The sequence below is a fragment of the Aegilops tauschii genome, chromosome 6 (genome assembly GCF_002575655.3).
Source record: "Aegilops tauschii subsp. strangulata cultivar AL8/78 chromosome 6, Aet v6.0, whole genome shotgun sequence".
Lineage (NCBI taxonomy): Eukaryota > Viridiplantae > Streptophyta > Magnoliopsida > Poales > Poaceae > Aegilops > Aegilops tauschii.
Genome location: NC_053040.3, coordinates 401228448 through 401251010, shown reverse-complemented (window position 1 = coordinate 401251010; position 22563 = coordinate 401228448). Strand labels below are relative to the sequence as shown.

The 22563-nt window shown below is 49.2% G+C and overlaps 1 protein-coding gene and 1 long non-coding RNA gene across 2 annotated transcripts; both read right to left on the bottom strand.

Moving 5' to 3' along the window:
- Positions 1-12674: 12674 nt before the first annotated feature.
- Positions 12675-15923, bottom strand: LOC109784985 (uncharacterized). The gene is made up of 2 exons (XM_073502092.1): positions 15140-15923; positions 12675-15037 (listed from the first exon to the last, which is right to left on the bottom strand). The coding sequence occupies exons 1-2, from the start codon at positions 15921-15923 to the stop codon at positions 12675-12677; spliced, it is 3147 nt and encodes a 1048-aa protein (XP_073358193.1).
- Positions 15924-21655: 5732 nt separating this feature from the next.
- LOC141025401 (uncharacterized) lies at positions 21656-22258 on the bottom strand. The gene is made up of 2 exons (XR_012186877.1): positions 22047-22258; positions 21656-21943 (listed from the first exon to the last, which is right to left on the bottom strand). It is a non-coding gene; the product is annotated as an uncharacterized lncRNA (long non-coding RNA).
- Between the last annotated feature and the right edge of the window lie 305 nt (positions 22259-22563).

Here is a 22563-nt window from a genome sequence, read left to right as displayed (position 1 = left end):
GACAATAGACCCAGTTAGGACCTTCCCACAAGGTAAGCGTGGTTGCACTGGTCAGATCAATATGGTGGCACCATGACTCAGCCAACAGTTGTTCAAGTTCAATTTAATCCGGTTAAACTCGAATGCAATATGCTGAGCCATGGTAAAATAACATGATGCAACTACAATGCATGAACATGATATCAAAATAAGCATGGAGGTGCAACATAATCAACGAGCATAACAACAACATTTAATCATTTATCCAGATGAGCATGGCATACTGACGAGCATGAATATCACAACTAGAATACTACTCATAGCATAACATGACCACTAGCATCAACAATAAATACCATGCAATAACATAACGATAAAACTACCATGCAAGTATTTAATCAACTGGATGCAAAGAAACATGCATAACGGCGGTACTCGAAACAAACGATAGTCATGAACCAAAGACCATCACCAACATGTACTACTACCAAACATTGCCAATATTAAAGTAATACTAGCATGAAGAACATAATAACAGAGTGCAAGAAAACATAGCATGACGGTAAACACCGATCCATAAGCATAACCGAAATACCGACAGTAGTAGCAAAACGAACATGCAGTTATTAAAGATTCAAGTTGAAAACCAATGCTTCTGCATGGCTATCATGCAAATGGTGGCTGTGGCTTGCCTGGGGATGAAGACGGCTCCAGGGAGAAGTGCGGAACGATCGCGGAAAGAATCGCCGGAAAGGGTACTCTCTCGGAGGGGGCTGATTAGGGACAAGGGCAAAATAGTCATTTCCAGTATGTCAAACCATAGTGAAAATGGTACCAAAAGTTCGGGCTCGAAGAGACGAAGAAGTGGGCTTTGGAATCACCTCATTTGGAGTTACGGTTGCGGAGATATGAGGTGTAGAAGATCAGGGACTTTTCTGCAAACATATCATCACAAACAAGTCCCTGAGTGGATAAGGCAGAAGTGGGCGGGGTCAATGCAGGGACGGCTCCTGTGAGGCTGACTGGTGGGGCCCGTGCACCTCTCTCTCTCCTCCCTCCTTCTTCCTCCTTTCATCCCGACGCCGCGCAGAGGAGGCCCGAGGCCGAGCGCTCCGGCGATGACTGCCGGCGCTACGGGCCACCATCCGCGGCGCTCGGACCACCGGCGTGTTCGGGAGATGGAGCCGCGTCGGATGGTCCATGCCACGGACGACGGAGACCACTGGAAGGGGCGGGGCGTCGGCCGCGGCGGACAGAGGCGTCGGACGCCGGCGGGGCTCGTGGCCAGCAGACACCAAAGGAGTAGGAGAAGAGCGGAGGGGCTTGGGTGGACTACGGGAGTTGCTCTGGTGGCGGCCAGGAGGAGGGGAAGGGCTTGGGTCGGTCGAATTTAGCCGAGGCCGTGCGGTGGCCATGGCGACCTACTGCGACGAGGAGGGGCTCCGGGGCTCGGGAGACTAGCTAGGGAGGGGTCTGGGAGTGAGGTGAGGCCGCTGGTGAGGTCGGGGCACCTCGGGGTGGGCTTATATAGCCGGGGCAGCGAGGGGGTGAGGTGGCATGCGCGCGGCTACGTGTCCGCACTCCGGCGACGGGCACGCGCGGCCAAAGGTCATGGGGAGGGGCGGTAAGACGACAAGGGGAGACGCGGACGAGCGCCAGGGGTCACGGAGACGAGCGGAGCTCGGGGACAAGGGAGGAAGAAGCCAACAGAGGAGAAGACGACGGTCGGCTACAGCGCGCGCACTATGCGGCGAGGGGGACGGCTCACCGGAGAAGAAGACGGAGGGGGCAAGGGCTCAGGGAGACACGGTCGATCACTAGGAGGCTACTGGACAAGGCTGCGGGTCGAGACGAGGGGAGAACGGACGAGCACAGCGCTAAGATAGAGCCAGAGCGTGTTTGCTGCATCCAGAGCGCGTGCAAACTACGCGGTCACCACTGTGACCGGCAAGGAGGGGACGCGAGAGGCTGCATCGAGATGTCTAGTGATGAGTCCTTGCATCACTGAGGCTGAGGGAAGCGATAGACCAAGAAGAGGTGCACTGGATCGATGGGATTTTTCCTCGGAAGTTTGTTGTATCAAACTGAATCAAGTTACAGTGATCAACAGCGAGGAGCTTGGAGCCAAACGAGTTGTCTGGTGTGTTTATGATAGGAAGGACAAGAATCCTGTGAAGTTTGGAGGGATTTGGACCACTAATTAATATAGTTGCTTTACAACTAAGTAATCTGGTCCAGAATGAAGATCATGATGGTGCACTCAAATGGAGAAGCCACTTGAGCTGAAATTTGGCAAGGCAGGGTTATTTGGCCATATGAAGATGCTGCAAAAGGTTTCATACCAATTGGATAAACCAAAATGGTACTTCCTTCACAAACATTTCCACTGACCAGAAACATGCAAAAATTCTAGAGGAAAATTGGCTAGATGGAATATGCCCAAATTGGGTGGAGATAGGTTATATGGATAAGAGAAGGCCTAGAAAACTTTTCAGCAATAATGGAGCAATATAAAATATACTTTCTTCACTAACTGAAAATTTGGGCAGAAACAAAGAATTGATGCTCAGGTCACATGGATGCATTGCATGAGCTCAAATCTTGTGGAGAGCTTTTTTTATGATATGAAAGACCATACAAAAATTCAACTCAATTGGATTAACCTAGCTAGTACTTCCTTCACAACCAATTCCCTCACAAAGGAACTTTGAAAAATTGCTCAGCAATATTTACTAGGAAAATTAAGTTGAAATTTGTCATGAGGCAATTATTTGGACATGAAAAGATGTCCAAGAAGTTTGGAGTCAATTGGGCAAATATAAATGGCACTTGCTTCACAATCTGCCATTCAGGATAGAATAGGAAAAGAATTATTTGAGGATGATGGGAAACATGGCCAATGAAATATTTTGCCATATTTGAGAAATATATGACCCAAACAATTTATGAGAATTATTTGGGAATTTTAGGAGTGATGGAAATATAGGTTGCTTCACAACCTAGGGCAGATAGGGTTATTCCTTTAATAGAAAAAGGAAATATTCCCAAGCAAAAGAATATTGGGGTTGGCCTAGGATGAAAATGGCAAGGTCTAGGGAAGGATTTGGGTATGACAAGCCACTCTGGAAGCAAACAAGAGTTCATCTTCTTCGGTTTCTAGACCACATAGCTACGGAAAAAAAGAAATATCAGGCAAAAACCTCAGAAAATCAAAAGAAAAAGAAAGGGCCAAAAATCAGGCTGTGGCACCTTTGGGGTCACTGGGATCCCTTCTACGGTCAGCGGGTGCGAGGTTGTGCAAAGAGCAGGTCTGACAGGAAGAACACGGATCGTTTACCCAGGTTCGGGCCGCGAAGGTGCGTAATACCCTAGTCCTGCTTTGGTGGATGTATTGAGTGTTCTTGCGTTCTTGAGCTAGCTACGGGGTGCAACGTGCCCAAAAGAGCCGAAATCCTCTCCTGGTCGCCTCGGGCCTCCTTTTATAGGAAAAATGGGTTGCCACAGTGGCACACAGGAGGTGAAAGGGTCTACAGTGCACGAGCTTACCGCCCGGCATTACGGGACTGATGTGTCAGGACCGGATTTTCGGGGTATCAATTTCCCAAAAATGGTCCTTGTGCTCACCAGCCCCAGGATTACTGTTAGCTGATGAGGCACCAACTTGATACAGAAATTCCTAGCAAAATACAAAATATGTGGTACAAGACCATTCTGGCCTATGAGTACAACAAATGGTTTCTAGTGGTTGATGGCGGAAGCGGTTTGTGGTTCATCAGTGGCCATGGGACTCCATTTCCCACAGGAACAGCTGACCAGGATAACTCCTATCTTCGCGAGGCTGCTATCATCATTGCGTAGGTTCCGGGGCTGTCGTCGCAACGCTCCTCTCCACGCAAGAAATCTGGCCAAGACAATAGCCAGGGACAAGCCAGTGAGTACCTTGAATGTACTCGCAAACATTATGAACACAGGTATAATATAACAAATGATGATCATGCTCTGAAATATTCTATGATCACAACGTCAGCCACGAAATAAAAATCCATGATGCACGCAAGTAGGTTGTTCATATGAATATGCAATAAGGGAGCAGAAATAGAATGCACCGATCGGGTGTCTGAAGCGACGCCTCGAAAGGATAATAATATAAAGCATGCCTCAGTCGGGCGTCTGAGTGACACCACATAAAGAGCTTATAAATAATTTAAAATAACAAGCGTGCCACAGTCGGGTGTCTGAGCGACACCGCATAAAGGGCTTATAAGTAAATTAAATAACAAGCATGCCACAGTCGGGCGTCTGAGCGACACCACATAAAGGGCTTATAAGTAATTTAAATAACAAGCATGCCACAGTCGGGCGTCTGAGCGACACCACATAAAGGGCTTATAAGAGAATAATCGCAGTGAGTATCCAGGAGGTAGAACCGTCCCAGGGATACTCAATAATTCAAATAATGTAAATGGTTAGTCCACAATAATAATAATCATAATCCTCATATGTCACAGGTCATAATCAATGTTCTGGTTTAGCAGTTTTTCCTCCGAAGACCGACACTAAGACCGACACTTGACCCATCACAGACTGTAGTCCTTAACCATGGACACGGCTATTCGAATAGATATAATCTCTGCAGAGGGTGTACTCTTTACCCACGAGTAACGGATTTCTTTAGTCCATCGGGACTAATCCCGTCTACGGTCTTTTAATTGAAAACACACCTAACCGCACACACCAGCCTAACTTACCGGTGTCTGGAATCACCCACGACACCCGTTAAGCGAAACTCTAAGTGGGGAGGCTACAACCTCGATTAGCATAGGATCACAAAATTTATACTGCGCGCAAACTAGGGGAGCTACCCCTTCGGCTCCAACCGAAAACACCCATGCCCCCGGACCAGGTGGCATGCCTACCGGGGGCCTCTGGTATCTTCCACCATGGCCTCTCTGTACGATGTGTGCTAGGAAGGGGTTGACAACTTACTGAACCGTACCCTACCTGTGGCAGGGACAAGTGGTAGTACGAAACAAGTATGGGGGTTACTGGAACAAGACTCGATCTACGGTCGACTCAGGAGGTTTAAGTATTCCCTGCATGGTTAGCATAACAAATATGTTTCAACCAACGGACAAAATCACCACTCATCATACCTCACTATGCCGTACCAGACACAACCGTCTCGACGAAGACTGGAGACAAGCTCGTGTCTACCCAAGATAGAGACTTTCCCGGATTCCTTCCGATAGGCATGAAAGGCATACAAGGGTGATTACTATCACAAGCATATCAAATTCCAACAGCAAGGAACATTCATTATGCACTCATGAGTATGATCATATCATCACATAAAATAATGAATACTTTGTGTTAAGGTGGTGTTGTAACCGTATCAAACAGCACACATAATATTATGCCAGGGTTCAGAATGCTTGCCTTCAAGAGTATGCAAGTGGGGTGCATTTTTTTGAAAGTTGCTTCCTTCTTCAAAAATCCTATTTTGAGAAAATTCAAATTAACACATAGTTCCAAAACAGTACAAAAAAGTTGTTTGGAAAATTTTCAAATAAATATGAAAATAAACTAGACAGAATTTGAGAAACAACAGAAAAAGAATCAAGTCAATTGGACTTATATTTGAAAAGTTATAGCCGGTCAAAGTTTAGTCAAAATCTGTTTTTAAATAAAAGAAACAGAAAAAAAAGTTGGGGGGGGAGCGTACTCTGAGCTTTACGCCTCCACTTATGCCAGCGTGGACCGGCTATGGGTCACTGACAGTGGGTCCCTTGGGCCCACTGGTCAGGTTTGACCAGTCGTCCCCGCCTTCCTCTCTTCTGGCCGAACGGAGGCGAAGCTCCGGTGATCGCCGTCGGCGAACGAAGGCTCCTCGCGGGGTTCTAATGGCGGGGATGGATCCGCCAGTCCAGGGCGGTCCTCCCGGTGGTTGCTAGGCTGCCGGGGGTGGAGGGGGTCGCCGACGGCGAGCTCCGCGGCGGACGGTGGTTCTGGTGGATTTGGGCTTCGAGCTACGGTGGCTCCCGATCGAGGCTGAGGTGCTGGGTAGCTCCGCACGGTCGAGGGGAGTTGGATGGGAACACGGGAGGGGGTTAGGGCCTCGGTCTTGGCCGGATTTCACCGGAGTGTGGCGGCGGCCGAACCTACCGGAGGTGAGGAAAACGACCTCCTCCCGTCGATCGCTGACTGTGGGGGCTCTAGAGAGGAGGTATGAGGCTGCTTGAGGGCCTGGACGAGCTCGGGGGCTCCTTATATAGGCAGTCGAGGTCGATTCCGCGGCGGGCGGAGATAGGATCGGCGAACCGACGTTCTGTAGCCTGCAGGACGACGTGGCGGCGACGGGCGCTAGTGGACGAGCTCGCGGATAAGCTTGGACTGCTCCGGAGGCGAGCTGGCGAGCGGCTGTGGCTCGGGCGGCGCCGTCCATGGCAGGGGCCTGCCGCAGACGCCGGCGTGCCGCCGAGGGGCTCTAACGGCGGCGTTGTAGGGCGCCGGGGGAAGCTTGGAGCGCTCTAATGTGTGGACGAGGACGGGCGTGGCTCTGCAGGCGAGCAAGGGCCAGGGGCGGGACGCGGTGGCTCGGGTGCGCACGTGCAAAACGTGCGCTCTGGGCGCGCCCAGAGCACGCACGCCAGGCGCTCGATGAAATGACAACGCGTGATAGAGGGCTCCAATCCACATGGGGTTTAACAGTGTGGAGCTATAGACTAGTGTAGAGCCCTGAGACATGCTGGTTAGGCAAAGCAAGCATGTTCCTAATGTAAACTAAAAATTATGCCAAATCTGGCCATGCACTTAAACTGTTTGGTGAAATGCCATGGCTACCTAGGGCCTCTTGCTGGCCACCAAAGTTTCCAGGCTGGGGTCTCTTTAAGTGTAGGTGATGATGGCAAGGCTAGTTGGGCACCACCAGAAACTTGTTAGTGCAAGTTTTTGAGAAAACCAAATCTGGGCAGAAACTGAAGGCTATAATTGCATGAACTAAAAATACTCCAATGGGTCCACTCTCCTGGAGTTAAGGGTTTTGCAGGGTGGACTATAAGCAGGAAAAAGAATCATGGGCAACAGAGCAAACAAAAATAGAGTTGCAGTAGAAAATGCCAAACTGGACCAGAGAGAAAAAGAGGATGATTTGCTCAAATTTTTCAAAGAACACTCATGGGTTTTTGCATAAAGTAGAATTATATGCATCTACTGACATCTCCAAACACTTGGAAGAATTTTTAAAGAAATTTTTAAATAGGTTGTAGTGCAAAATTACCAACTGGACCAGATTTGAAAATTTGGTGTAGAGCTCAAAATCTCCAATGACCAAAAGATATTTTTGCATAAAAGTGATGTGAAAACATCACATGACATCCCCAAATTTTGGTTGAAATTTTAAAGAAGTATTTGAAAGGGTTACAGTGCAAAAGAGGCTCCATAACTTATGAAAAATCATTTTTAGAAGAATAAAGCTCAGGAAAAACAATTATGCAAATAAACCCACTGATAAAAGAAATGTTTTCTTGAGAGGGTATACAAGTCCAATAATATTTTTGGAAGGTTTTCACTTGGGGTAAAAACTTCACAATATCAAAGAAGAGAGAGGTTCTGAAATCAAAAGATAAATTCAGAAAATAAAAATTTAATTTCCTGGCAAAATTTTAATAAACAAAATATGGTTAAATTTTTGGGGTGTTACATGATGTGAACTGGGGACCCGATCTTTCGATGAGAGAGGATAACTACGATTTTGGGTGGGACTTGACCCTCACGATCCGGCTACCAACCGTACAGGGAGAATCGTATATGACTGATATCCACGGCAATCGTTGAACCAACTCCACGGCGTTATCGACCGAGCCAACGGCGCGATCGACCTATCCACGAAGGATTTTTCCTGCAAGCAAATTGAAGAACATGCAAGAAAATAATAGCCAAGCAATCTCAAAATTGCAAATATTCTAGATGGGATTAATCCCACAAGATGGGGTTCCGATAGGATGTCTTGACGGTCGCACTAGCCGCTACGAGCGAAGACAAATAAAAGTAGCAATATAGCTAAACTTCTCTAAACAAAACCCGAGTCTAAACCCTAACCTAGACTGACTATTTATTAAAGGTGGACGTGCAGCGAGTCTGTCCGTTGTACCACGGGACACTGGGCCGTACGAAACCTGACGCTGTACGGCGGTTGCGGTAGCTTTGTTTGGCCCATCGTGGTGCAAGTCTTTGGCCTCATCACGTTACTCCTCTTGTTAATTTAGCCAAAACAAAATTGTATGACTCCTGTGACGTTGGCTTTTTGCTCCTCATGCATGATGGATGGGATGGATGGTTCGGTGGTGGAGTACATGCATGCAAGGACAGTAAAGCGCGTGCATGTAAGGATTGCTGCTCTTCTTTAATTGGTTTTCCGATTCCTTTATTAATGTGTATAAATAAATCGAAATATAAGTGTAGTATCGTATTCTCGTCGGTTAAATCATATGTACAAAGAAACGATTGTACCTGGTTATTAATTTGTCCTATAATATTTTTAGACGTTTTTATGATAGCTATGTCCACATCATCCTCCCTTTCTTGAAAACAAAGTCGTCCTCGGCTTTCACTTATCTGAAACACACCATAGAACAAAGAAAAAATACATGCAACATATATGGAATGTTCCAAAGGCGTTAGCACATGAGGGTGTGATAATTTGATAATAACAACATTATTAATATCATGATAAATTTTATCCCACACATAGTCGATATATGAATTATAGGGACACAGATGAACTACCTGAGCATTCGGTATGTCTAGTTCAGAAGGTGAGACACTCAATGGAAAAATTTCAGAATCGATAGCAAGCATACTATGCATAGTACGATCCATTGACTTAGATTTCTCATCATTTATTATGTCATCGGAAGTCATAGGAAGCAAGTTAATGGTTTTTCCTTCAAACACGAGCATATACGAATTTGTTCTACCATGATGGGTAACACTATTATCATATTGCCAAGGTCGACCTAATAATAAAGAACATGTTTGCATAGGTACGACATCACAGTCAACATAATCATGATACGAACCAAGTGTAAAATGAACTCGCACACGACGTGTTACCTTCAACTTACCATAATTGTTGAACCATTGGATATAATATGGATGGGGGTGTCTTGTAGTGATGAGGCAGAGCTTCTCTACCATATCAATACTCGCCAAATTATTGCAGCTCCCACCATCAATGATTACACGAACAGAATGCCCTTTGACAACAAACTTAGTTTGAAAAAGATTATGGCGTTGAGGCATCTCAGTATGCCCCACCTGGGCCCTAAGTACTCGCATGGTTACAAGGCTTGGGTATTGATCTGCCATCTCAGCATTAATATGTATCTCCTCTGTGTCATGCTCCTTGGTGTCACCTGCATTATTAGTGGCAAGCATAGCACTTGTATCTTCATCCAAATCACTAGCAGAGGAGTACTCACCATCTTCCCGCACAATGAATGCACGTTTATTTGGGCAATCCTTCATCAAATGCCCGCCACATTTGCATATATGACACTTCATGTCCCTTGTGCGTCCAGACGAAGTGGTGGGTGCTAGAGAAGTTCCTTTCGAAGCCTCAGATGATTGTGGAGCTGATTTTGAACTTGATGGGTGTGCACCTTTGTTCAAGATTGGTGGTGTAGACTTAGTAGTGGATGGAACAGTAGGATAGGGTGTCCATGATGAGCGACGACCTGCAGAAAAGTTACCTCGTCCCTTGTTGTGTCGTCCCTGTACTTCCCTTTCAGCTTTACAAGCAAAATGAAACAAACGAGTAATAGAGTTGTACTCCTTATAGTCCAAGATATCCTGAATATCACGATTCAAACCACCTAAAAATCTAGCCATCATAGCATCGTCGGTTTCAACTAATCCACATCGCACTAAGCCAGTTTGTAATTCTTGATAATAATCCTCTACAGAACTACTACCTTGTTTTAAACGTTGCAATTCATTCAGTTTGTCACGAGCATAATATGAAGGAACATAACGTTGTCGCATAGCTCGTTTTAAAGCATCCCAAGTAGAAGGTATATTATTTGCATTAATACAACAATATTCACTCCACCACATGGAAGCAAAGTTTGTAAATTCACTAGTGGCTGCCCTAACTCTTTGGTTCTCAGGAATATTATGACATGCAAATTTTTGTTCAACAGAAAGTTCCCAGTCAAGATAAACATCTGGATTATATTTACCATTGAAAGCAGGCATAGTAAATTTGATTTTGGCACTAGAGTGTTCATAATCTCTAACATCATACCTGGGTTGACCTCGTGCCATACCGTGACGGTTGAAACGTAGTTGTCGATGAGCACGATCACCACCATTTGGTCGTCTTCAGTGTCACCAGAATAATCCTCATAGTTGTCCCCATGTTGCTCGACGCGAGGAGGAATTTGTTGGTGCTGGTTTATGGTGGCGGCATCAATGGCAGTAGCTGGGTGTTGTGGATGACCCATGGGCACACACCAAGCTCGCGAAATAGCGGCGCCACCCGTGGAGTTGCGAGGATCAACGTTGTTGTTGACGGGGGGTGCAGTCCGCAACTCGTCCAGACGTGACAAGATGTCCTGTAGTTGTGTGTTCGCAACACCTTGTGCATCCTCGATGGCCTTGAGCCTCTCTTCGGCCACAATCTGAGCACCCTCAAGTTGGGTGAGACGCTCGCTGGTGACTTTCGCATCCGTGACGAGGCCCTCAAGTGTGGGTTGATCCTGTGCCATTGTTAGCGAAAGAGAAAAAAAAACACAATGTATAATCCCTATCAACTAACAGGATATGGTGGACAAAATTCACTAACACTCAAACTTAGTATCAAATTCTTACTTGTTCTTACCTATGCAACTGGTGGTCGGCGCGTTGGTGTTGGCTTCAAACTACCGATGAAGATTGGATGAAGCGATAACCGGGAATCAGTAGAGCCGGAACCTGTACTTATTGGTAGAAAAAGTGTAGCTTGGCAAAAGCTTCTCAACTCACAATATTAGTGGCACAATTTAGCAAAAAGCAATGCAAGTTGAATAATTGCTCAAACTCCTAACTAGTGCTGGCAGTCGACTAATAAGAGATAAAATAATCTAAGCCCAGATACTGAATCAAATGAGTGGAAGCCGGTGAAAATATGTGACAGCTCTAAGTAGCTAGATATAAGTGAAGTACAAACGAGTGTATGACAAAGCTCGAAAAGATATAATAGATGGAGTGCCAACCACAGCAAAAATAATGTCCAGAGTAGCTAATAGAATAAAGCAGTCCAAAAAATATGCTAGCCGGCCTGATCTTTTTTCTCAACATTTTTTTTGCTTTTTTTTATTTCTTATTTTTCTTTCTTTTTTCTATCTTTTTTTTTGTTTTTTTTTCTTCTCTTTCCTACTTTTTTTTCTTTCAAGCCGGTAGCAAGCAGAAGTCACGTACCAAAGATGATAGTTGATTCACTAAAGAAAAATTGATTGCTGATGGGACGTGTGCTTCTAGCGGTGGTACGAATCAAGTATTGATGGATGGATGTCCTGATGGAAACGATATGCTTGGGCACTAGCGGCAGAAGGCTGGGGTGTGCGCGCAGTACTATGTGGAAGCGCGGAAAGCAAGGATTGTTTATTTTAATATAGGACAGCAGATGTAACCGATGCGGTGTCAGATTGCATGCAGGAATCTGCAAAACTAAAAACAATCGATGCAATCTTGCCTTTGTCTGTATCTTTCCAGATTACAGAGGACTAGAGGAGCGTGCGGCGGAAAATACGCTGGACAAAAACAAAGTTCGATCTAGTAGACAATTTCCTCTCGGACTAATCTAGACCAGCACTAGTATTAGATGAATGTAACCAAAAATTCAAATAAGCAAATACTAGATGCAAAAATTGCTAAAGGCTAAAAAGATAGGTGCCGCAGATGAACTAATCTAATTTTTTTTGGCTTTTTTGTGTGGTTTGTAGGACGAAAAATGATCTAATCTAACAAAACTGTAAATCTCTCGCCGATGAACCTGAAAACTGATATCACTTGATGTGAACTGGGAACCCGATCTTTCGATGAGAGAGGATAACTACGATTTTGGGTGGGACTTGACCCTCACGATCCGGCTACCAACCGTACAGGGAGAACCGTACACGACTAATATCCACGGCAATCGCTGAACCAACTCCACGGCGTTATCGACCGAGCCAACGACGCGATCGACCTATCCACGAAGGATTTTTCCTGTAAGCAAATCGAAGAACATGCAAGAAAATAATAGCCAAGCAATCTCAAAATTGCGAATATGCTAGATGGGATTAATATCACAAGATGGGGTTCCGATAGGATGTCTTGATGGTCGCACTAGCCGCTACGAGCGACAAATAAAAGTAGCAATATAGCTAAACTTCTCTAAACAAAACCCGAGTCTAAACCCTAACCTAGACGGACTATTTATTAAAGGTGGACGTGCAGCGAGTCTGTCCGTCGTACCACAGGACGCTGGGCCGTACGAAGACCTGATGCTGTACGGCGGTTGCGGTAGCTTTGGTTTTTTTTTTGAGGAATTGGCGGTTGACCGCCCATATATTAAGAGGAATAGAATGTTGGTACAACTTGCATGACGCAGATGGCCAAGACGTGATCAGCCCCAGGCAGAAATGCAAATTACAAGAAAAGAAAAAATACGAAAATTAATCTGGCTCCGGTGGTGGGTCATTCTCGCAGTCTGATAGCCAGTGCATGGTTGTTGTGGGTAGCCGAAGATCCTGTCTGATAAGATGAAGAACACCGTCTGCTGTAAGGGAAACATGCTCAAAGACCCGCCTGTTCCGCTCCTTCCAAATCTGACAGCAGGTGTAAATTGCCGTGACCATGTCCTTCCTAGCCAAAGAACAAGTTAGATCATTCCACCATTCAGAGATGGAAGCCGCGGCCTGGGCATTTGACGCAATTTCCATAGTCTCACACAAACAGGCCACCTGATGCCAAACATCCCTAGAAAAGGAGCACTTCAGAATTAGATGGAAGGGTGTCTCCTCCTGATCGCATAGAGGGCAACAGTTGGCATGAGGGATCCCTCTGGTCTGGAGATTATCATTGGTTAGGACACGACCTCGCAACCACAGCCACATGAAGAAGCGACATTTTCCCTCCACCTTGGTCTTCCAAAGCTTCTCAAAATTGATACTGGAGTATGAGCCCATGAACTGGTATTGATAAGCTGACCGTGCAGAGTAAACACCATCCGTGGTGCCCTTCCAAGAGACTGAATCTACTTCAGAGTTAAGCTGAACCTGTTGTAGTCTAAGCCAAAGGTGTGTGTACTGACGAAGCTGCGAGGTCTGAGTGATGCGCCGCAATCCTGCCATCCAGGCCTGGCCATTGATTGCCTCGGAAACGCTAATCTTCTTCTTGGTGCTTAGTACAAACAGATCAGGGGCCATGAATTTGGGAGCTTGGCCGTCAAGCCACCTGTCATGCCAGAAGGAGGTGTCCCTGCCATTCCCAAAATTAAGCGTGGAGGATGCTCTGAAAAGTGCCTGGTCGACCTCATCACAAGGAATAACGGAGCCAGTCCAAGGCCTGATCTCCCTTTGCTTATCTAACCACATCCAGCGAAGCCGAAGAGCACGCCCAAACTTCCTGATATCCAGCACACCGAGACCTCCAAGCCTCTTTGGGCGACAGACCGTGGCCCAATTCAGAAGTGCAATTCCTCCAGAGGCCTCCGGTTTGGATCTCCATAGGAAGTTCCTTCGGAGTTTGTCAATTTGTTTGATGGCCCATATGTCCAACTTGAACACCGAGATGAGGTATGTGGGGATGGCAGAGAGGACCGAGTTAACCAGCCGCACCCTCGCATCGCTTGAGAGCAGTTTGCCACGCCATCTTTGCAGTTTCGAGGCCATCTTGTCCAGGGTTGGCTGCACATCGTTCCTCGAGATCTTCCTGTAGTGTAATGGCAGGCCGAGGTATTTGCATGGGAATTGCATCACCGCGATTGGGAAGGCTTGCAACAAAGCCTGAAGGTCAAGCTCTTCACAACAAACAGGGTAGACACCACTCTTGGTAAGGTTAGCACATAGTCCAGAGGCGCTGCCAAAAGCACAAAAAATTCCTTTGCAGACCTCAATGTCCCTAGAAGTCGGAGATAAAAATAGGGCAGCATCATCGGCATATAGACTCACCCGCAGCTGAGAAGGCGGCAGATGAAGTGGAGTCAGAGCACCAACAGTAGTAGCCTTTAGAAACAGCCAATGCAACGGCGCGATCGCAATCGTGAAAAGCATAGGTGACAGAGGGTCACCCTGCCTCAGACCTTGACGGTGATAAAAACGATTTCCAAGTTCGCCGTTTGCCATAACTCTCGATGAAGCAGAACCCCAGATCAGGCTGATCATGTCACACCACTTGGCGCCAAAGCCTAGCCGCTGCATCAGTTCCAGCAAATAACCCCAAGAGACCAAGTCAAAAGCACCAGCAATATCAAGCTTCAGGAAGAGGCTAGGCTCCTTATTTTTGTACAGCATACGAATTGCATTCTTCACATAGAGAAAATTGTCCTGTATGCATCTAGTCTGGATGAAAGCACTTTGAGAGTATGGCACCAAAGTGGAGAGGAAGGGTGCAAGCCTGAGAGAGAGTGTTTTACACAGAATCTTAGCCACTGAATGCATCAAACTTATGGGGCGGAAGTCCTTAACACGGACAGCATCATCTGACTTGTGGATTAAGGTTATTTGTGCAGAGTTGAGGAGATTCCATCTCTTACCCCTAAGATTAAATAACTGATTCAGTGCAGCCGTGACATCTGGACCAATCAGATCCCAGCAGCTCTTGAAAAAACTAGTCGTAAATCCGTCCGGACCCGGAGCCTTGCCAGAAGGTAGTGACATGACCGCGGCACGGACCTCGTTTGCAGAGAATGGTGCTTCCAGAGAGGTCAGATCATGGGTAGGCAGCCCCAAATAGCCCCAGTTCAGAGTTTTCTCTCTCACCCGCGAAGTGCCTATAGATGCAGAGAAGTGGTTCAGAAGCTCTTGCTGCTTGTCAACTTGCAGGGTTAATTGGCCGTGATCAGTTTCCAGCAAGGGAATGAAATTTCTGCGCCTTCAGCCATTGGCCTTAATGAAGAAAAGCTTTGAGTGAGCATCACCTGCGCGGAGCCACAACAACCTGGAGCGTTGCCTGATGCGGATACGCTGGACTGCAGCCAAACCCAGAACCTTATGCTTCAGGAACACCCGCAGTGCGATCTCCGCAATGGTCAGATCCCTACTATCTTGAGCCTGGTCCAAACCCATGATGATCTGATCCGCAATGCATTTCAGGAGGTTGATGTTACCCACACGAGAGCGGCTCCAAATGCGAAGCGCGCGAGCCAGCCTCGAAAGCTTGTGGTGAAGGGTCCACATTGCATCACCGTGGTAGACTACAGCAGCCCATGACTCGCTGACTATATCCTTGAATCCCCTGAGCTTAATCCAGTAATCCTCAAAACGAAACCCCCTGTACTGACGCTGACAGACCTGCCCAGTCAGCACCATAGCACAATGATCAGAGATGGAGGAAGACACCGCACGCAAGTGGCACTGAGGAAACAACAAACTCCAATCTGTCGTGCAGAACACATGATCAATTTTTGTCCTGGTTTGTGCTATGCAGCTGCTGACCCAGGTGAAACGCCGTCCATGGAGACGAAGCTCCGAAACCTCCAGTGCGTTCAGAGCCGACTTGAAGGCATTCATAAGTCTCCTATTAATGGAGCTGTTGCTCTTATCTTCGGCCTTGCAAATCAGGTTGAAGTCCCCTAGCAGCATCCAAGATGGGAGCATTGCAGATTTAATCCCCTTAATTTCCTCAATAAAAGCGGCTTTGTCACTGTCAGACTGAGGTCCGTAAACAGCAGTGATGCTCCAGGAAGCGGCAGACTCGCGCATAGACACGGATGCTGAGATTGTGTTGGTGGAGACCGATGTGTTTAGAATGTCAAACAGATGGGAGGAGAACCCCAAGAGGATTCCACCTCGAGTACCAACAGCAGGTAGATAGCAAAAAGAATCAGCAAAATCAGGGCCAAGTGTCTCCAAAACAATACTGCGATCGATGAACTGGAGTTTAGTTTCCTGGAGGGAAATGACCGAGGCACGGTGATGGGAAATCAAGTCTCGCACAACTTGGCGGCGCGCCGGATTATTGAGGCCACGCACATTCCAATTGAGCACAGTGCAATTGTGACTAGCCATAGGAAACTAGATGATCACAATTAAACAATAAAGGATCAATAGCTAAGGCAAAGATGCCTAAGGAGCCGATACAAGCTGATGGGGAGGAGTAGAGAACAGACAGGAAGTTAAGACTGAAAGAAAACAGAGACATGGATACAGGTACAACTCCTGGGGCAATTGGGGTACCCCCTTTCAGCATGTGAATCAACATGTGAACGTCGACACACGGTGAGCCCGACAAGGACCCGGGTTCAGGCAGCCGCTGCACGGCGGGCGCGGCCCCTGCGAGATGCAGTAGGGCGCTTGGGGGGTGCGCTCCTGGGCGTGGAGAGCTGGAAGGATCCGAAGAGTGCCTTGACCGCCTCCGCCTCGTCGGCAGATAGAGGCTCCTTAAAAAGATCGAGGAACCGCTGCAGCAGGATCTCCTCGGACTTGGCCGTGTCGTCCTCCTCTGCAATTCCCCACTTCTTACGTAGGACTCCGCGGGCGCGCTCGATTGTGCCGAGGGCGGCCGCCGGTTTGCCAGCCAGCCGACGACTGGTGCGGCGAGGTGGCGGGGGTGGGGTAGTTGTGGCCGCCGCAGGTGGTGTGAGGATCGCCGGCGGGATGGTGGAGGAGATGGCTGCGAGGAATGCCTCTGGCTGGGGCTGGGAGGAAGGCAGGCTCGAGCTGGCTCCGTCCGTCTGGTCAGGAACCACAGGTCCAGGCCCGGGAGCCACAATAGCTGGTCCAACTATCGGCCCAACACCATCTTGCCCGAGCGGAGTGTACAGGCCATGAACCAGCTGGCCAAGCCCAAGAGGCAGGTCAGGGACAGCCTGCGTGTCCACAGACTGTAGCGTCAGGCTACCCTAGTCTACTGCATGGTCGTCTTCATGGTCAGCCTTGGCGTCGAGGACCTCCGCAGACAAATTACCAACAGCTGCCATCTGTGAGTAATCATAGGCAGCAAAAGGGGTGCTGTCGGCTGCCTGAATAGGAGTTGTGGTCGCCTCCCCATGCCCGTGTGACTGCACCGATAGCAAGTCCTCCAAGGCACGCCTTGGCGCAGCGGGCAGAGGCACAGACACGGCCTCAGACTCGTCCCCCGCGTGGGTGGGCCCCTCAGCATCAGCCGGTGCATGCGCATGCATGCTGACAGATCCCGACGACGCAGGCAAAACGGCAGGCGCCGTTAGTGCACCATTAACCGGCGCGTCCGGAGTTGCCGGCCGGTGACGACGCCGCTAGCCGATGAAGCCGCCGAAGCCCCCCTGGTTTGGGTCTGTGGAGCCGCCCTGCTGGGTCCCACTGCCGACGCCAACCAGAGGGCCAGTTTGGTTGTCGTGGAAGCCGCCGCTAGAGCCGTCGCCGTCCGGGGACGGCGGTCGCCGACGAGGTCCGAGACGCTGGTGTGCTGGGCGTCGCGAAGCCGGGCGCCAAGCATCCTCATGCCTAAAATGCCACTGCAAGGATCGGCACCGTGGCATGTCGTCGTCGGAGTCGTAACTCCCGCCCGATTCCAGCGGCGAGTAGTCCCACACCTTGTCAAGGTGCAGTAGGATAGGATAGGAGAGAATCTTCGGCGGACCGTCGTGCGAGGGTGGCGTCTGAGAGAAGCCGAGGTCGGGAAAGTCCATCAGCGGCGAGGAGACGCGGGGGCGTTCCTCCAAACCCAGCGATCCTCGACGAGCAATGGACTCAGGGTCCGCAGTCCAAATCCATACGCAGAAGCACGCCGCGTCCTGGTCGGAGGAGTGGACATCGTCGACGCAGTCCATCAAAGTGTACTTGGGGAATAGCGTGGTGACCGTGTCGAGCTGCCTCCCGTGCTCCGGCACGCCCTCCAGGCATACCCGAGCGCGGTAGCTTTGTTTGGCCCATCATGGTGCAAGTCTTTGGCCTCATCACGTTACTCCTCTTGTTAATTTAGCCAAAACAAAATTGTCTGGCTCCTGTGACGTTGGCTTTTTGCTCCTCATGCATGATGGATGGGATGGATGGTTCGGTGGTGGAGTCCATGCATGCAAGGACAGTAAAGCGCATGCATGCAAGGATTGCTGCTCTTCTTTAATTGGTTTTCTGATTCATTTATTCCTGTGTATAAATAAATCGAAATATAAGTGTAGTATCGTATTCTCATCGGTTAAATCATATGTACAAAGAAACAATTGTACCTGGTTATTCATTTGTTCTATAATATTTTTAGACGTTTTTATGATAGCTATGTCCACATTAGGGACAAAGCGCATTAAATGCACTACTTAGGTGTCCATTAGCTTTATCGGGGACGGGAACGAGGCCCGTCCCGTCCGTCGCCGCTCCGCCTCGCTTCGACACGCGCCTGGGTCAGCGATGCGTGCGGTGCCATGTAGGCAGGCAGGCAGCTGAGGTGGCGCGGTGGCAGGGCCTTCACGAAGATCTGCATGCCACCACGTAGGTGCTTGCTGAGTTGGCCTGGAAGCCGCATGTCGCCACGCAGGTGCCTGCTCAGCTGGTTGGGCTGGCAGCTGCATGCGAACGGCGGCGGAGCCTTGGCTGGTGCGGGCCTGGGAGTGGCCCCGCTGATGCCCTCGGGAAGGGTCTTGCCGGGGGCCCGGCAGGGGTCTTGCCGTGGCGTTGCGGTCGTCCCCGGCAAGGCGCTTGCCGGGGGTCTTGTGGATTTCCTCGGCTAGGATCCCGTCGAGGGTCGCCGTCTTCTGGTCCTCATCTGATCTCACATGTTTATGATCTTGACGAAGATCTGCATGCCACCTCAGAGGCGCCTCCCGAGCCTTGGTTCCAATGTAGTTGGTGGTGTTGGGACCCATGGGCTCAAGGGTGGCTTGCTCTGCTGGCATCGGGCAGGTTGCCCCGGCAAGGCTCTTGCCGGGACTGCGGAGGCTGCCTCGGCAAGGATCTTGCTGGGGGAGCCTACCTCGCCCTCTTGCTCTTCTGTGTTTCTGGTCTTGGCGTTGCCTTGGTCGTCTTGTGCTTTGGCTTCTCTCCGACTTCCCTCCTCTGCCCTGCTAAGTGTGGTCGCGGCACGTAGCTCTGACTGCCCGTGCACAAGTAAAGGGGTCAAAAGGAGAGCCCCTACTTTTGTACACCGACAGGAGCCCCCGGGTCTAGGCCACACATAAGCGTGACGCGTTGTTGGGCCAAGCCCAGAACGGTGCGCGGGCAGATGGGGCGGATTTCACCGCAGTAACTTTCCGTCCGCTGCACTTCTCCACGACCCGTGTTGAACGCGCGACGTGGAGGGTCGTGTGTGACGTGGGGGTCTTGCGTGGGGCGATTCCCGCATGCATGCATCACATCGCAGTAAAGAGGTGCCCGCACCTTTCCCATAAGAAAAAGAGGAAGGCACAGAGGTGCGGCTCATTTACTGAGTGAACTCGGGTCGCGGTCTTCAAGGCGCCCACGCCCCACGATCACGGGGTGGGGAACGGTCGCCTCACCCGTCCCCTCGATCCTGCTTGCTCGCCACGCGTCCCCTATGCAGGTGGCAGGCGGTGGAGGCGGGAAACCGGGTCGTCGCTGATTGCGGCAGCGGGTCGGTCCTGATTCCCTGCGCCTCCGATGGCTGGATTGGTCGAGTGGGGCGGCCGAGCCTCGACCCCGCCCCTTTATAAGGAGGGGGAGGGGGATATCATCCCACGTTCTCCCAGCATCCATCTTCTCCCACTTCCGCTTCTTCCTTCCACCCATCATGGCGAGAGGGGGCGCAGGCCCTTCAACGGTGGGGGCGAGGGTCGCTGCTCGACAACGCGTTCCTCCTTGCCACGAGCTCGCGGCGGCGGAGCCGACCACGAGAGGAAGGGGGAGGGGGCGAGGCCGAGGTCGCGCGATGGCCGTGCCTCCGCCAGCGATGCCGCCCGTGATGGAGGGCCACGTCGGGGACCAGCCTCGGGAGTTCTTCATCAGGCTGCGCCGGCCACCGCGTCGTCGTCTCCATCTTCCTACCCCATTTGCTTGGGAAATGGAGCTCGATCCGCCCCAGACCCTCATATTGCACATGAGGGGCTGCGGGAACGGCGGCACGCGGGTCGACGTCAACTTCCCCGCTCCTCATGTTATGTACCTCCGTCGTGGATGGAAGACATTTGCTCGCATCCATAGCTTGACGGCGGGGCTCGTCCTCTACTTCAAGTTAATGGAGGGCGGCCTGCTCTCCGTCAAGGTCTTCGGAGATCTTGGAACTCGCCTAAAGTGCTGCGTGGAGAGATTCTCCGACGATGAAGATTCCTCCTCAAGCGGGAGTGACGAGGAGGACAGCGACAGTGGCAACGAGGGAGATGAGCGACGGGACGCCGACTCCGACTGACCGCGTCGCCCATCCCTCGGCCACGCGCCCTGCCGAGGGCCTTCCTCGTAAAGCTCTCCATCGGGGCGCTCCCCGTCGTCTCTTTGGGCGGCTGGCATAGGAGGGCCGGGGAAGGCGAAGAAGGCGGGTGGCGGCCGTCAAGTCGGAGTACGTGGGCACCGACGCCTTCGTCGCGTATTGCCGGCCCGCTGCCTCGTCTTCCAGCTCCTTTCCCAGCACCAAGAAGTTCTCTTGGTGCCTTCTGCTCCTTGTACTTGCCTAGGCGCTCCTTTTGCCCTCCTGCTGTCTTGTTCCACCTTCTGAGGAGAGGGACAAGAAAGGGATTACGGGCACCTTATCTCTTTTTAGTTTGTAAGCCTGCGGGCACTTGTTAATTTTAAAACTTGTAATCCCCTTGCTCATGTTTTTAATTCCATATGAACTGTACCTGTATGCACTAGTAGGAAAAGGGGCTTTTACCCCGGTTCATAAGGGCCTTTAGTCCCGGTTCAGGAACCGGGACTAAAGGGTCGTTACTAATGCCCTAGCCCTTTAGTCCCGGTTCTTACACGAACCGGGACTAAAGGCCGTCCACGTGACCGGTGCGGGGAGCCCAGGCAGGAGGGCCTTTGGTCCCGGTTGGTGCCACCAACCGGGACCAATAGGCATCCACGCGTCAGCACCTGGCAGGAGCTGAGGTTTTTGATTTTTTTTAAAAGGGGGGGGGGTTTGGGGGTTTTGGGGGGTTAATTTAGGTTGTTATTAGGTAGCTATTAGAGAGAAGTGTACTCTCTTATATCTCCGTGCTTGGTTTACCAACGCTACGTACTGCTATGCCTAAACATGGCTTAGATTGAAGTGAAGGCAACATGTGGTGCATGTCGAAAGTAATACTAATCCGGACTTGATCAAGTTTGGATTGTACTACTTTCGACACGCACCACATGCATGTTGCCTTCACTTCAATCCAATCCATGTTCATTTCACCCGCTGATATATAATAACTCTTCATGCGCGCATCATGCATCATCATATATAATAACAAGTCCTACTAATCATCATCATACAACTTCTACTCGTTATTAATAACAAGTCATACGATCATCATCCTCACAGTCATCGAACCAACCCTACTTAATTGTTCTTAGCACATGATCATCAGTATTAGGTAGGACCGAAATACCCTCTTTAAGGTAAAATAGCATAAAACAATATATACCCTGACTCTCCATTATGGAGAATGGAGATCATCCTGTCTCCAATTCTTGCGCCTCGCTTCCTTTTGCTTCCAAGAAGCTCCTTGCGACTGTCCATACATTTTTTTCCATTCTTTGATTTGCATGTCTCCACTTCTTTTAGAAATCCGGTATGGACAGTTGAGATTCGTAGGATGACCTGGTTGTATATTCAAAACATCAAGCCTACCATTCTGATACATCAAATGAGGCACACAATCCTCTGGGATTATCTGTTGAAAAACATAGTAATAACTTCATAGTTAGCAATGATAATGTACTAGTTTTAGAACTATGCAAAATATGCACGGATGTCGTAATAGTAAGAAATCTTACCAGGGTATCTCCATAGTAGTTACCGTAGTTCAACACGTGCACTAGTGGCACGTATTGAGGACCATAATGATGAGGAGTTTGATTGTAGATATTGTAATTCTCAATATCAGTACAAAATCCGACCAGATGAGTTTTCTCCTTATAAGTTAACTCAGAGCCATCGGTGTAGTAGGTTCTGTCTACCATGTTCCGCACATTGTTTGAACAATCAAAATAAGTTGTCAATGAAAAAAAGTTGTCAACTATTTTGAAATGAACAATATAAATTAGCTAATAACTATGTTTGAGAAACTCACATAGCGGTAGAATTGGAGGCGTATCAACAAGGACCCAAATGTCCATATTGTCTTGCTCGATGTCAGGATCACCAAGATCCATGGTAACAAGCATACCCTCATCAAAACCATACATCTTGCAAAATGCTTCCCAATTTTTGCAACCAAAATGGGTTACGCTCTCAGAATTATACAGCTTTACTTCAAAATCTATATCATGATGGGTCCTTAGGTGAATTTTC